The sequence below is a fragment of the Periplaneta americana genome, chromosome 9 (assembly GCF_040183065.1).
Source record: "Periplaneta americana isolate PAMFEO1 chromosome 9, P.americana_PAMFEO1_priV1, whole genome shotgun sequence".
Classification (NCBI taxonomy): domain Eukaryota; kingdom Metazoa; phylum Arthropoda; class Insecta; order Blattodea; family Blattidae; genus Periplaneta; species Periplaneta americana.
Window position 1 is genome coordinate 58,357,689 of NC_091125.1, and position 15,557 is coordinate 58,373,245.

Genomic DNA, 15,557 nt, shown 5'->3' on the forward strand with positions numbered 1-15,557 from the left:
TTCTATATTTTTCTTATGGGCAATCTCGCATTGTTTCTACTTTTCTGGGCATGGTAGAACTAGAAGCAGGTAATGCCCTGGTCTAATGCAGAGATGGAAAGGGCTTTCAGTCAATTAAATGTTTTAAAAACATCTTTACGCAATAGACTAACAACTATGGGGAACGCTGTGCTGACTGTAAGAGCCGGTCTAAAACGTCTCAACAAGTGCTATCACGATTACGAATTTCCGACAGACGTCTTGCAAAAAATAGGTACAATGGCTGCATACCGAACCACAGATTCCGTACCCACTACATCTGCTTCAGAGGACATTGAATTTGAGGGAGATGATGACAAATTATTCTTGTTTTAACGTCAGGTGAGTTGATACTGTGTTAGTATTTTATTAACATGTCTTTATAATTAGTTATGTAGCCTTTTTTTTATTTTTAGCGGATTTTTAACGGAATTTCACCAACATTTCAGCGGGAAAAAATTTAATGTGTCGGCAACACTGGTACAGTGTTATATGGACGCAGACAGTGCCACACCAAACTGGCTCCAACGTTCGGAAAAAACGCTGCAAGTGTGTGTCCCGATCTGAGCGCGCTCTCTTTCAGATGAAATACAAATAAAATGTGTAGAAATAAACAATTACAACTCCTTTGTAGGATATTATTATTATTATTTGTTCCTTTCATTGGTGGTGCCATGGCATACTGCCACTACCCCATAACCCATGCTACAGGGTCCAGGAAGGATGGTCAGCCTGTCAATGCCGGATTCGAATGCCACTCGGGCCATCCGTTGGGCTGAGATAATCATCTCATACAGGGCATACAATGAGCCTAAACGGCCTCAGTGCAAGAATCCATCCGAGATCCAGCTCTCGTGAAATCAATCAATATCAGCTCACCTTCCATTGTCAACTCAGAAAGTTGAACGACAGAAGGTACATCCCGCCTTTTTTGTTGTGGTATCTTCCTTCAAGAAAGGAACTTTCTGTTTAAAATTGTTTAAGAAAGTACAGTTGCTCTTTCTACACTCAGATTTTCCGTTTGCAAATAACTTAACCAATTACAAACTATACACTGAAAAGCTAAATGAACAATGAAGCAAGCGGGAGGTTACGGAAGAAAAAGTGGAAATGTAAAGCCGAGAACAAGGTGCTCTATGGTAAAAACCAAGCTAATGTGAAAGATAGCAGAAAGAAGAGATGATAATGTCACCCTGTGAGTACATTCCATTACCATGTTTTGAGACAAGTGTTAAAATAACACGTACAATAATAAATAAACTGAACATAAACATCAATTTATTTCAAGTAGAGGAAAAAGGGACTCTGGACACTTAGCGCCCTGTTCACAATTTTCCAGGACAACAGAAAACATAACGAAAGAGAAAGGTCAGTACTGTATGGTCATCCTATCGTACCCTGCCAACTAGTTTATTAATGAGACGAAGTTAGGAAGCTAGTTAGCTATTGAAGGTGCCACTCATGTTGTTGTTGTTGTTGTGTTGAATATTTATGAAGTGGGAGTTTGGAGCGAATGACTTTACATGTGATCAGTCCTATGCCCTTAACATGTGCCGTGGCTATATCACTAATGGGTATGGAGGGGGGAGATAAGTTTTGGTCTGAGATGAACTTCCGTGTCGGTAGACTCGTATAATATTAACCATGTTCAAACAAACTGCCTTTCTGCTGGCTCATTCTTTCCCCTCTCGTACAGCCTCCTCATCTATGTGTGTCATTTAACGGCATTAATTTTTAATAGGACGCCTCTGGTACCCGTGGTCACGTTTGGAGAGCCAGATATTTATGATCAGGTGGACAATCCCGATGGATCACGGTTTAGAAGATGCCAAGAATTCATCAGGAAGATAACTACATTTGCACCTATTATTCCTTATGGCAATGGACCATTACCTTATCGCCGGGAACTTATCACAGTAGGTAAGACGAATCACTTGCCATTTAAGAGTAAGCAAAATAATTCCAATTAATCTTAGGGGAACTCGGGCAAATATGAGCATATTAAGAGCAATTTATGAAAAAGTGCATATAATATGTTTTACTAATATACCAGATTAAAGCCTATTCTTCTGGTTTTCATGCCACACGTTTAAGAAAGAAATGCTTTAATCGTTTTTTGTACCAATTAAATTACTTCAGTAGTTACATGTTGCTCATAATAGCCAATATTCAGGGTAATATGGTCAGGTTGGTTGGCATATATGAGCAGGATTACTTCGCATATTAAACAGCGAGAACAACATCAAACATTACTTAACGTAATGTAAGCACTTCTACCAATAGATTTCGTTATGAAATAGGATACGTAAGTATTTCAAATAAAGACACATTTGAAAAAGCATCACAACCCTACTTCTTTATTAATTCAGTGACTGATCTTCAAGTCTTCTGCTGAACTGAATGCTGGAGCCCTTAGCTGTACTCTATCAAGAGAAAGTCTGTGTTTGGGTACATATTTTTTATGTTCAGTAAGGATTTGTTCAGCTCTTTCCCTTAATTTCAGCTTAGGACCAAGTTTTTTTGGGTGCGAATTCCTCATCGCCATTATTATTCGGGGATAAATACTTTTGCAAAGTTTGGCGTGGAACAAAGTACACAACTGCTGTTTGGTTTACAGAATAACTCCCTCATCTCACAGCTGCAACAAGACTTTCCATCAATTGTACCAACTACTTCTGATCACGAATTGAGATTTTCACTTCTATATCATTCATTTGAAATTTCTAAAGTAATTCATATTATCTTAGTCATATAAACGTTAATTATATCCATTAATCAATATGTCTGATACTAGAACTGTGTAAAATCAGGTTAAAAGCTGATACTGAAGAGTTGCTCAATTATTAGCCATGTTGAAAACCAGTTAGTCATATTTCCCTTATTGTCCCTACTCATATTACACTTTCAGCTAACTTTTTTCTACTTAGAGAGCAGCACACAAGAAACTTTGTATAACACCACACGTCATACACTGCAACAATGAGTAGAAACAACATTTTGAAAATATTGAACAGTAATTTATTTCAACCTCTGGTTAATGTTATTTTTCTGCACTTGAATAACGTTGAAATTAATTATTCGCTCACATTTTCACATAATAATCAAACAGACTTGCTTTTCAAACGCAAAATCACCGCTTTACAGACATGGCAGCACGAGTTATATGACACAATAACGTTATAAAGCAGTCTTACTAACGATTACAAAGAGGAGAAACATTTTCACGGATACCACAGGATCTAAAAGCCATCCGGTTGTTCATATTATCTGACTGCTCATATTCGCCCGAGTTCTCCTAACTAATTACCATTAGAGATATGAAAGTCAGGACCGAGTAGTTTATATGGATAATAATAAGGGCGGTACTTGGATGCGCAATTGAATTACTAAACTACTATCGTGTTTGCTAACAAGGACCCATTGTCAGACCGATGTCACAGTGCGAAAAGGGAGTTTCTGAGGTGAAAGTACATCTATAGTAATAATAATAAATCTGTAGCCGAAATTTTTCTGGTAATTTTCGACTTTCCAAAAATAATTGGTCCTAACATATATAATTAATCACCCTGAAAACGAAAATCGCTTTTTTGAAATTTTTGTTTGTATGTCTGTCTGTCTGTCTGTCTGTCTGTCTGTCTGTCTGTCTGTCTGTTACCTTTTCACGCGATAATGGCTGAACGGATTTCGATGAAAATTGGAATATAAATTAAGTTCGTTGTAACTTAGATTTTAGGCTATATGGCATTCAAAATACATTATTTAAAAGGGGCGGTTATAAGGGGGCCTGAATTAAATAAATCGAAATATCTCGCTTATTATTGATTTTTGTGAAAAATGCTACATAACAAAAGTTTCTTTAAAAATAATTTTCGATATTTTTATTCCTTGAAAAAGTTTGATAGGACCGATATTTAATGAGATAAATGAGTCTTAAAAATTAAATTAACTGCCATCTAAGGCCGTGTAATGAATTAAAAAACAAATGACTTCGTCTATAAGGGGCCTTAGACAGCAACAATCGAAAGCTATGAAAGATAGCATACAGATAATGTTTCTGTGTTTGTATGAAGTAATATCGGAAGCTAAATTAACCGATTTGTATAATTAATTATTAATTCACCATTGGAAAGTGTAGTTTCTCTAGAGGGAAATAATGCTATAATGTTATTACAGTAATTCTGAGTGAATCGAGGAGAGGTAATATTAAAATAGCTTCTTATGCACAGAAAATTTGATAGGCTATTCTGTACATTCGTTTCCTGTATTTCCTAAAATAATTTTTATGACCAAATGAGTGGTCTCTGGATCAAAATGATCGCATTTTAATTATGCAAATACAATTTAAATTAAGTAACATAATAAACGATTTATCCTTATATCAAACACGAATGTTCCCTGGATCAAATGTCCTATTTTAATTATGTAATTACTTTATATTTATTTCTAACGGGTGCAGCGACGCGCACGGGTACGGCTAGTTGAAAATAAGAATACCCGTGCTTCGGCTTTCTCTTCCATAGGCCCCCGTTCGGCCGAAATATATATGAAGCAAAGCAAGTTAGGAAAGTTATGCATGCAGAACCTACACCCAACAGACTAGTCGCTGCACTGCGCTTGTTCATGCTTGCTCATGTTTAGCGCTGTACAATGTACAGGGGCATCATTTTATTTTTACTTCAATTTTTATTGTATCTGAGTTTTTGAATGTACTTCACTCCCACCCCTTCTACTACCGTCCTTCACACAGAACCAAGGCCGCGTACGTAGTCAGAGTCGCCTTACGGTCATAGTAAACAAGTAAACAGTACTGAGTTAGTGAATATAATATGTTCCAGAAATATGTTCGCGTTTTCCAGTGACGAAAGATCTTTCAATATGAAATCATATTTTCGCACAGGTACTGTCGTCCGTTTGCCTACGTCGCATCCCGGTTTCCCCCCACCCGCTACTGCTCGCCCCTCTGTAAAGTCTAGTAGCTGGGCTGTCTAAGCTCTTTTCTGAAAACATTAATTTCTGTTAGGAATTGGACGTCTACGGAATATTATTCAACTGTTTAAAATAACTTAAATAAAAGGGTCTCGTTAAGTAATTAATTATCACGTGATTTCCCCCCTTTCTACCATCCTGAGACAAACCAACTGGGCAGACAGTAGATAGCATGTGTGAGTAATTTTATCCTTTCTGGTCGGGAAGAAGTGAAGATTGAATTCACAGTACGTAAAGCACTCTTTTATAGAGTAGGTATAGAATTATTTCAACATGAGTTACTAGTACGAGGGACGAAACTGATAATTGGAATTCGGTACAGTAGTCTATAGTGCGATAATATGCACAAAAAAAAACTGAAGCCTGTATCGAAATGAACGGCCACTATTTTCAAGAATGTGTTTAAATATTCATATTATGAGTATTTTTCAATTTAACTTCATTCTCTATATTGTACGCTAATGTGCTGTACACAGTATAATATACACTGCATAATGATTACTTCCGAGTGGATAGTTCAGTTCGTGAGTAAAAACACTTACTGTTAATGCAGTACTGTATTTTGATTGAACAAAAGCCTAATGAAAATCATCAAACTCAATCGCTATATTTAAGTAAATGAACTACTTTTCTTCCGTCCTATACCTAGTAAAGTGATTTGTTTGCATTTTACGCCAGTATCATCGAATTCCAGTCGTGGAAGTGGGTAGCAAACGGTGTTTCCGGCTCTCAACCGTTAATCCAAAGGTATAGTTAGAATATTAGAAATGTTAGTAAAAAAATGATGTCCTTGTATATAGAGTAAGTTATATAGTGTACTGTACGCAGGCAAATGGTTATCTTTCACTTCCTGCCTCCTTTTGAATTTTGTATGGTGTGGTTGTGTGTCGCTGTTCGTCTTTAAATACACTACACAGAAGAAAATATTACAACGGACAGCAATTCAAATGCTGGATCATCTATACATGGGAACAAGATGTTAGCTGATAGCGCAAACTTCACAGCCAGTCTGTCTGATTAAGAAAGAAAAGATGCAACAAGAGCAGTCCGATATTTTCAAGGTAAACGTATGTTAATTATATTTCCTAATAATGTAAAAGAAGTACATGGCACTATATATAAAATAACAACTCAACCCTTATTTATTTACATTCAATGAATAAAATAAATTAAACACCTATCGTTCTAGTACAAGTATATTAAAATACCATTAACAATATTATGCACTCTGCTTATAATATTTTAACCACAATTTTTAGATCGGCTCTTAAGCTTGGGGATTATTAGAATTCCAACTAATGCGGAAATAGCTATTCGCTCACAACTGATCGGGGAGGAAGTTATTAAAATGTTTATGGAAACTCTCGACTTACGGTGTAATGAAACTGAAGAGCTGTTCCACGAAAGTGAAGTTCACTCCTTCGCAGAACCTTCCACGAGTGAATTAGAGGAACAATACGTCATGTCTGATGAAAGTTCCACTCATTCAGGGAAAAGCGACCTCTCCGACTTCCAGCCTAGTCCGAGAAAACAACCAAGATATGAACATGTTCCCCTTGACGTGAGAATGAAAGTGGTGAATATAGCCAAAGAACATCCTAACTGGAGCCTGACCACACTGCAGCATCAAGGGTCTGCAGCATTAAAGCATAAAGTATCTTTAAGCATATGGAGGCAGGAAATATAAACAGAAGGGACTCAATACGACAAAATAAACATGGCAGACAGTTGAGGGGTGTATGATAGATTTGTGGAAGCGAGGGGAAGAAGTGAACAGGTAACAACTAGGACATTGCAAGAATGGGGACTAACTGCTGCAAATCAACATCTGTCATCTAATTTCGAATTTACTGTCAGTGGTTGTTGGGCCATTACGTTTAAAAAAGTCACCATATCCGACAACGCAAAGTGACAAAGCTGGTTTCCTCCAAGAAAGCCTACTCTATGGAAGAAATATGCAAATCTGCGGATCGGTTCCAGGAGCAGACAACCGCTTTGAGTCTTAATTTTCATTAAAAAAAATTCTATCAATACAGATCAGACCGGTTGCACATATAGAAGTGAACATTAACGAAGACGGGCGAAAAAATGTGTCAGTTGCAGTGGAGACGTGAATAAAGTCACTCATTCAAATACGGGACAATATTTCGTTATTGCAGCTAGTAATTTACTACCTAAAATGTTTCTGTCTGCAAGAACCTGGGGGAAAATTCGGTTCGAAAGTTAGAGTTGCTGTTAGTGCTCTTGAGATAAAATGCAAAAATATGGCAGTCACGTGCTCTACATCTGGTAAACCGGCCTCTAGTTTTTTCGAGCAGTATCTTAATGTCCTTAAACCTTATGTAGGGACAAACAAATGTCCCCTTCTGATCGATTCCTGGGGAGGACAAACTAATGGATCAATGTATTATGAGCGGTGTGTGAATGATAATGATGACGATGTTGATGATGATGATGATGATGATGATGATGATGATGATGATGATGATATGCCAACTTGCACTATGAAAGTTATTCCACCTAAATGTACTCCAATGTGTCAGCTTTTCGATGTTTATTTTTAGAGGCTTCTTTTATGCCTCATATTAATGAATATGTACAGTAGTGGCAAAAAAAACGGACCGACGGAATAATCAAAGTCCCCGAAATGAGCCACTGCGCATGCCACGCCCGCATTCATAAGATAGCGAGTAATCTATTGAAATTGTTGTAGTTTCAACTGCTGACGTAGCCAATTTCCCATTTGGGAATAAATTTGAATAAGGAATAAAAAAAGTTTCCTTCCCAGGCAGGATTCGAACCACGAAAGTCTCAGTTACCAGTCTATCGTGCTGTCATTGTGAACACGGCTCTGAAATCAGTTACAAGGGTCGGTCCGGTTTTCTTGCCACTACTGTACATATTATGTAACATCATAACGTAGAATTAAAACAAATTAATTAATATACATAATATTAATTAATATACTTTTTTACGCTTCACGAACGACAGTCTTACATGTCGCGTAGTGTATTAGAACGATTCAATAACTTGAAAAGTATTCTCGCTCTCACTCTGTCTACGCAGCGCATGCACAGAAAATTGTATGAGTGGATTACAGACGCGTAGCATGGAAGCCTACGATGGAAAGCGCTGACTGTATTTATGCAACTTCAATACTGGGGCTCGATGCTTGTTGCCATTATACTGGGTTTCAATGGAAAATATAAACTATGGTTTATTTTACGACGCTCGCAACCGCTGCGGTTATATCAGCGTCGCCGGTGTGCCGGAATTTTGTTCCGCAGGAGTTCTTTTACATGCCAGTAAATGTACTGACATAACGAAAACCTATAGTTAAAAACTAAACAGAAACCAGTTGAACTTGAAATTCGGCATAGGAAGTGGGGACGGCTGGGACATACACTTCGCCGACCTCCTTGTCGTATCGAGTCCCTTCTGTTTGTATTTCCTGCCCCCATATGCTTAAAGATACTTTATGCTTTAATGCTGCAGACCCCTGATGCTGTAGTGTGGTCAGGCTCCAGTTAGGATGTTCTTTGGCTATATTCACCACTTTCATTCTCACGTCAAGGGGAACATGTTCATATCTTGGTTGTTTTCTCGGACTAGGCTGGAAGTCGGAGAGGTCGCTTTTCCCTGAATGAGTGGAACTTTCATCAGACATGACGTATTGTTCCTCTAATTCACTCGTGGAAGGTTCTGCGAAGGAGTGAACTTCACTTTCGTGGAACAGCTCTTCAGTTTCATTACACCGTAAGTCGAGAGTTTCCATAAACATTTTAATAACTTCCTCCCCGATCAGTTGTGAGCGAATAGCTATTTCCGCATTAGTTGGAATTCTAATAATCCCCAAGCTTAAGAGCCGATCTAAAAATTGTGGTTAAAATATTATAAGCAGAGTGCATAATATTGTTAATGGTATTTTAATATACTTGTACTAGAACGATAGGTGTTTAATTTATTTTATTCATTGAATGTAAATAAATAAGGGTTGAGTTGTTATTTTATATATAGTGCCATGTACTTCTTTTACATTATTAGGAAATATAATTAACATACGTTTACCTTGAAAATATCGGACTGCTCTTGTTGCATCTTTTCTTTCTTAATCAGACAGACTGGCTGTGAAGTTTGCGCTATCAGCTAACATCTTGTTCCCATGTATAGATGATCCAGCATTTGAATTGCTGTCCGTTGTAATATTTTCTTCTGTGTAGTGTATTTAAAGACGAACAGCGACACACAACCACACCATACAAAATTCAAAAGGAGGCAGGAAGTGAAAGATAACCATTTGCCTGCGTACAGTACACTATATAACTTACTCTATATACAAGGACATCATTTTTTTACTAACATTTCTAATATTCTAACTATACCTTTGGATTAACGGTTGAGAGCCGGAAACACCGTTTGCTACCCACTTCCACGACTGGAATTCGATGATACTGGCGTAAAATGCAAACAAATCACTTTACTAGGTATAGGACGGAAGAAAAGTAGTTCATTTACTTAAATATAGCGATTGAGTTTGATGATTTTCATTAGGCTTTTGTTCAATCAAAATACAGTACTGCATTAACAGTAAGTGTTTTTACTCACGAACTGAACTATCCACTCGGAAGTAATCATTATGCAGTGTATATTATACTGTGTACAGCACATTAGCGTACAATATAGGGAATGAAGTTAAATTGAAAAATACTCATAATATGAATATTTAAACACATTCTTGAAAATAGTGGCCGTTCATTTCGATACAGACTTCAGTTTTTTTGTGCATATTATCCCACTATAGATTACTGTACCGAATTCCAATTATCAGTTTCGTCCCTCGTACTAGTAACTCATGTTGAAATAATTCTATACCTGCTCTATAAAAGAGTACCTTACGTGCTGTAAATTCAATCTTCACCTCTGCCCGAACCGCACAGATAAAATTACTCCTATCTACTGTCCATCCAATTGGTTATGTCGCAGGATCGTAGAAAAAGGGAAAATCACGTGACGGTTAATTACTTAACGAAGCCCTTTTATTTAAGTTATTTTAAACAGTTGCATAATATTACGTAGACGTCCAATTCTTAACGGAAATTAATGTTTTCAGAAAAGAGCTAAGACAGCCCAGCCACTAGTCTTTACAGAGAAACGAACAGAACCAGGTGGGGAAATCGGAATGCGACGTAGGCAAATGGACGACTGCACCTGTGCGAAAATATGATTTAATATTGAAAGCTCTTTCGTTACGAAAACGCGAACATATTTCTGGAACGTACTATACTCACTAAGTCAGTTCTGTTTACTATATACGGCCTTGGTTCTGTGTGGAGGACAGATGGATCTTCATTAGAAGAAGGGGTGGGAGTGAAGTACATTCAAAAACTCAGGTACAATAAAAATTGAAGTAAAAATAAAATGATGTCCCTGTATTAGTCCAGTATTCTTTACAAATCGGGGACATTTGCCACGAGCACGACATCAACACCAATGCTAGTGATCCATGTCAGCAAATGATTCGCTGCCAGAAATAAGGACGCCCAACCCGTTCTATACTTTCGCTAAAGTTTAAAGCAGCCCAAACATAAGTAAGCAGTTTGGTGGAACATACTTACAAAGGCCCATTGTCAGACCGATGTCAAAGACCGAACAGGAATGTTTGAGGTGAAAAATACATTGAAATTAAAAATACCCGTGCTTCAACTTTCTCTCCCATAGGCCCCCGTTTGGCCTGAAAAAATTATTGAAGTATTATTTTTACGGTGGATGTAGGTCCTTTCATTGAAACCTGTCGACCTGGGTAGCGTAGTCGGTATAGCGCTGGCCTTCTGTGATCGAGGTTGCGGGTTCGATCCCGGCCCAGGTCGATGGCATTTAAGTGTGTTTAAATGCGACAGGCTTGTCATTGCAAGTTATCTTGAACCTTACATCCCCTAAGTCTGTCTTTGGAACTGCTCGGTTCGACACGTACTCATCAACGTAACGACACGGCAAGGATGCCCCTCCCTCGGGTAACGTGACTCTTTTCAAAAAACGTTGGTTCTTTTACCTTACGGCTCTCTACTGTAAAAGAACTTGGTTGAATACAGACATCATCTTCTCTGGATACTCCGGTTTTGAGAGGAGAACATAGTTTCGTAGCAAGCTTTAATTAACCTGTAATGAGTAAGTATTTAAATATAATCGTGTGTACACTCCTCCTCTCTCATCCGGGCTGGGGACCGGCAATGGAGGAGTTACTACAGCTATTTCTGTACATTATATAGGCCTGCATGACTTACCCCTTCAGTTGATATGTACAAATTCTTATAACAATATTTTACAGGCTTATTATTTGAATTTACATTAATTTACAATTATACACAATCCATATCCCTATCATTGCTGCCATCATCGCTTGTTCCAAAATTAATTATTTCGCCAATGGCATCATCCATTCGGAATTATCTTCTTAATCGTAGGTACTACTTTCTGAACACGACAGAATTCTTCGATTGTATCCCGAATAACATGTTGATCGAAGTCGTCCACTTCAACTTTGCACAAGTCTAATTCTGGAATGAAATAATATGTTTGGTAGAACTATAAGAAAATAATAACTTGCAACAGTAATTCATTATGTCGCTCTCAATACACACACTATTGTACATAACTATCATACCAAAAATTTCTAACATTACATACCTATTCTTTCCCGGACTAGTGTGAGGTTCATTCGGTTGTTATTCAATATTATTTTTAATTCTCTTCACGGAACTAATACTTTTGCCAGAGTATTTAGCCTCTCTCTCATATTCCTTATCAAGAGGTTCCAGCAAATATTTGTTTAATTTTTCCTCCTCGCAACGCATAATTTTATTATATTTGCGATAATTTCTCTTTCTCGGCTATGGATAACAGCGTTACTTTTTCTCCGCGGTGGTGTGATTTCACCATAATTACTACCCTGTGGTTGCTGCTCCATGTTAACACTACTGGTACACAGTGAAGGAAATAGCTCTATGTTTCTTGACAAGAGATTATGCTGCGGAGCATGCGCAAACAACTCAGTTGGCTCCACCCGCGTTACTCGCTTCCTTCCCTCTGCCCCTCTGTCCCCGCTCAGAAGGTTCAAGATAGCTTGCAATTACAGTACATTTCAATCAATCAATATTCCCATCATTCCTGCGTGGAACATAGGGCTCTCAGAAAGCTTCTCCATCTGACTCTATTCCTGGCCAACTCTCTGATCTCACTCCATGTCTTCCCCATCGTTTTTGCTTCTGTGAGAACAGTTCGTTTCCATGTTATCTTGGGTCTACCCATTCCTCTGTTGCCCTGCGGATTACAATCCAATGCCTTCTTAGTTTACGTAAATGGTGAACTACTTTTCTTCCTTCCTATACCTAGTAAAGTGATTTGTTTGTATTTTACGCCAGGATCATCGAACTCCAGTTGTGGAAGGGGGTAGCCAACTGTGTTTCCGGGTCTCAATTGTTTATCCAAAGGTATAGCCAGACTAATATTAAAAATGTTAGTAAAAATAAAATGATGTCCCTGTATAATAACAGAATAGCTTATAAACTGCAACACAAATTCACGCCTATTACAACACGCTAAAATTAGTAAAAATCAGACAATTAATGTAACATTCTATCCACCACCATGGCTCAGTGGATAGCGTATGTGCTTCAATAGTGGTCCTTAATTTTGATTCCCGGAATAAGCGGATATTTGTCTGCATTCCGCGCGATTGGATGTTTATTCTTGTCCCTCAACTTGTACTTGTCCTGTGACGTCTCCATGGTGGCATGCATCACACTTACATGGCTAAGGGGGTCCGTCACGTAAGACTAGGGTTACACCAAAGTGAAGTAAAAACACTAGATGGTGTTAGGGGGCTCATGGAACATGAAAGTGACGAACACAACATTACCACATTTATGTAATTGCTTTCAAAAACCTTCATAATATCCATTTCTGATAGGGCAGCCATCCAAGTGACGAAGCAGATCTTCACTGGCACTCATCAACATCTTTACCATTTTTCTTTATTTTCTAATCCTTAGAGCTTTACTTAGACTATTACAGCTCCATGGTTTTTTTCCGGATAATTAAAATTCTCAACTCAAATTCTTTATACGTATATGATATAGCTATTGCTTAATGCACAATAAACTTTAAATCGGTAATTAATGTATTCTTCTGTTTCAGTTGGGAAACCACTGCCAATAAAGGAAACTCTTAATCCTACACAAGAAGAGATTGACGATTTGCATAAGAAATTCACTACAGAACTTATAGCTTTCTTTGAAGAAAAGAAAAAATTGTATATATCAAATCACGAAAATACCCACCTCATTATCATATAATATTTTCTCTACATTCAACTCAAGTTTGACTTAAATACTTCTCGCAGCACCCAGATATTGTAGAACATGGTCAAGAAAATATGGGTGTTACGATGTATGAAAAATCTTACGGAGATGCTATTTCAGCGTGATTAGTTATGAGATGAAGTATCTCAAATTAATTCATACCTCTAATTTAGGGGCAAATCAATTGAAACCGGTGAGTGCTACATTATATGAAATATGTTATGAAGACGTTAACAGCGTGATCAGTTATGAGCTGAACCATCTCAAATTAATTAATTCCTCTAATCTAGGGACAAGCCAATTGAAACCTATTTAGCTCTTAACCCTAGAACATATAGGTAGGCTGATATGACTCCGAGCTATTTTAATTTTTGCAAAAAAGTGCTTGATACCGTTTTGTTGCCTGTTTTACTGTCATGCAAATTCATGAAATTTTGTATTACAAAAATGTCAATGTGAAAAATAACATAATCACTATTATCTTGTCGGATATTAATGTATATGTATATGTTAGAAGTTGACGGTATAATATACCATTGGAAAATAGTCACATTTATGCACACAATTTGAATTACTATTGGTATTTCAAATTACTGATGCAACAACAGCAATAACGTTATACGTTTCTGTTAGCATTCAAATACCAACCGTACTAACTCAGTTGTGATTAGACAGCCAAGTAAACTGAACAAGACGGTGGCCACCGAGTCCTTTTTTATGGAATGCTGAACCAAGACGCAATCAGCTCACTCATCATATTCTCATACGTCATTCCGGAATGGAAGAAGTAACGAAAGAATACAAGAAGACTCTAGATTTGGCCCTTGTACGAGTACTACCCTTCATGAAGCAGAGATCCCACAGCAAGAAGAGAGTTGAAAGCCCTCATCAGGAATATTTCTGGAACCCACCACCTTATCATCAGTCAGCGCAAGTAAACGAGGATAGAAAAAAAAACGGTGTGAATTCTGCCTACGGGATAAAAACAAGAAATCAAACACGTTGTGCATGATATGCAAGAAATACATATTTTGTTCTGAGTAATGTTTACATGCGTGTTTTACTTTGGACATAATTGACACAATAGACGGCACATTTTCTGATGACAATGATATCTGAACGTGATAAATATTAATTACATAAAAGACAGATATTAGTTCTTTAATAATATTTGTTCACAAATTGAATTATGATGTTTAAAATTGAAATAATAGGTAACAGACTGTACATTTAGGTAGAATTAAGTGTATGCCTTTAAATAATTTTCTTTGTTCAGTTCAGTTGGCAAAGTTCAATTGAAATAATAATAATAATAATAATAATAATAATAATAATAATAATAATAGGCCTAATTAAAATTTCAGCTACAAGGAAAATAATATATAATAAAATATATTATTAATATAAGAGGAATATAGAAAATAAAATAAAATAGAAACTAAAATTAAAATTACAGCTACAATGAGATTTGTTTATTTTATTATTTAAAATTATGAAATAAAATTTCATATATTTTCTTATTGTATCGTGAAAAGTTATCTTGAATTTGAAGGGGAATATAGAGAATTGAATTTAATAGGAAAACATATGTGACAAAAGGTTTCCTCATTTAACCGTGTAACTTTGTACCACCATTAAATGTCAAATTTCATCTATTTACAACATGATTTTTTATGTTTAGTGTGTCTCAACCCATCAAATAAGTAGTTTTATGACATAATTTAATTTTAAAATTAAATTTAATACATATTATTTTAAGTAAGTATAAAAATATGGCAAAGTAGTTGCGGACTCATCTATTTATTTAATATTATATAGTCCAATTAATTATCTTCACATCGAAACCAGTCCTGTCAAGAATTATGATTATTTTATGCAGTGTGTTGTAATAATTCGCTTTGAGCAACACTATACTCAAGGTGACTCAAGGTGGTTTAGTTTGTCTAGATGAGTGATAACCAACTCATATGCTCTTTCGAAGCACTGAGAACGTCCGCGAACAATCAATCAAGCAAGCAAGCCGTGTGCATGAATCTTAGGACAGCCGTCGGCAAATTTGTACTCACGATGACATAATTGAACGCAAGCCGCAATACATAATACGTAATATCAATCGAGGAGTATAGAGCACTTCGTTCGTATCCCAGTGACGGACTCTCAACACAAACATCTGACGTAGACTACATAATATTGATT

General features: G+C 36.8%; 1 protein-coding gene across 1 annotated transcript in view; it reads left to right on the forward strand.

The window, feature by feature from the left end:
- The window catches only part of LOC138705583 (2-acylglycerol O-acyltransferase 1-like), a 59,139-nt gene extending 45,681 nt beyond the window's left edge, over positions 1-13,458 (forward strand). The window contains exons 5-6 of the mRNA XM_069834186.1: positions 1,760-1,938; positions 13,198-13,458. Of these exons, the coding sequence (XP_069690287.1) occupies positions 1,760-1,938; positions 13,198-13,355 (337 nt within the window). The 3' untranslated portion in view covers positions 13,356-13,458. The remainder of the gene's footprint in view (positions 1-1,759; positions 1,939-13,197) is intronic.
- The last annotated feature ends 2,099 nt before the right edge of the window (positions 13,459-15,557 follow it).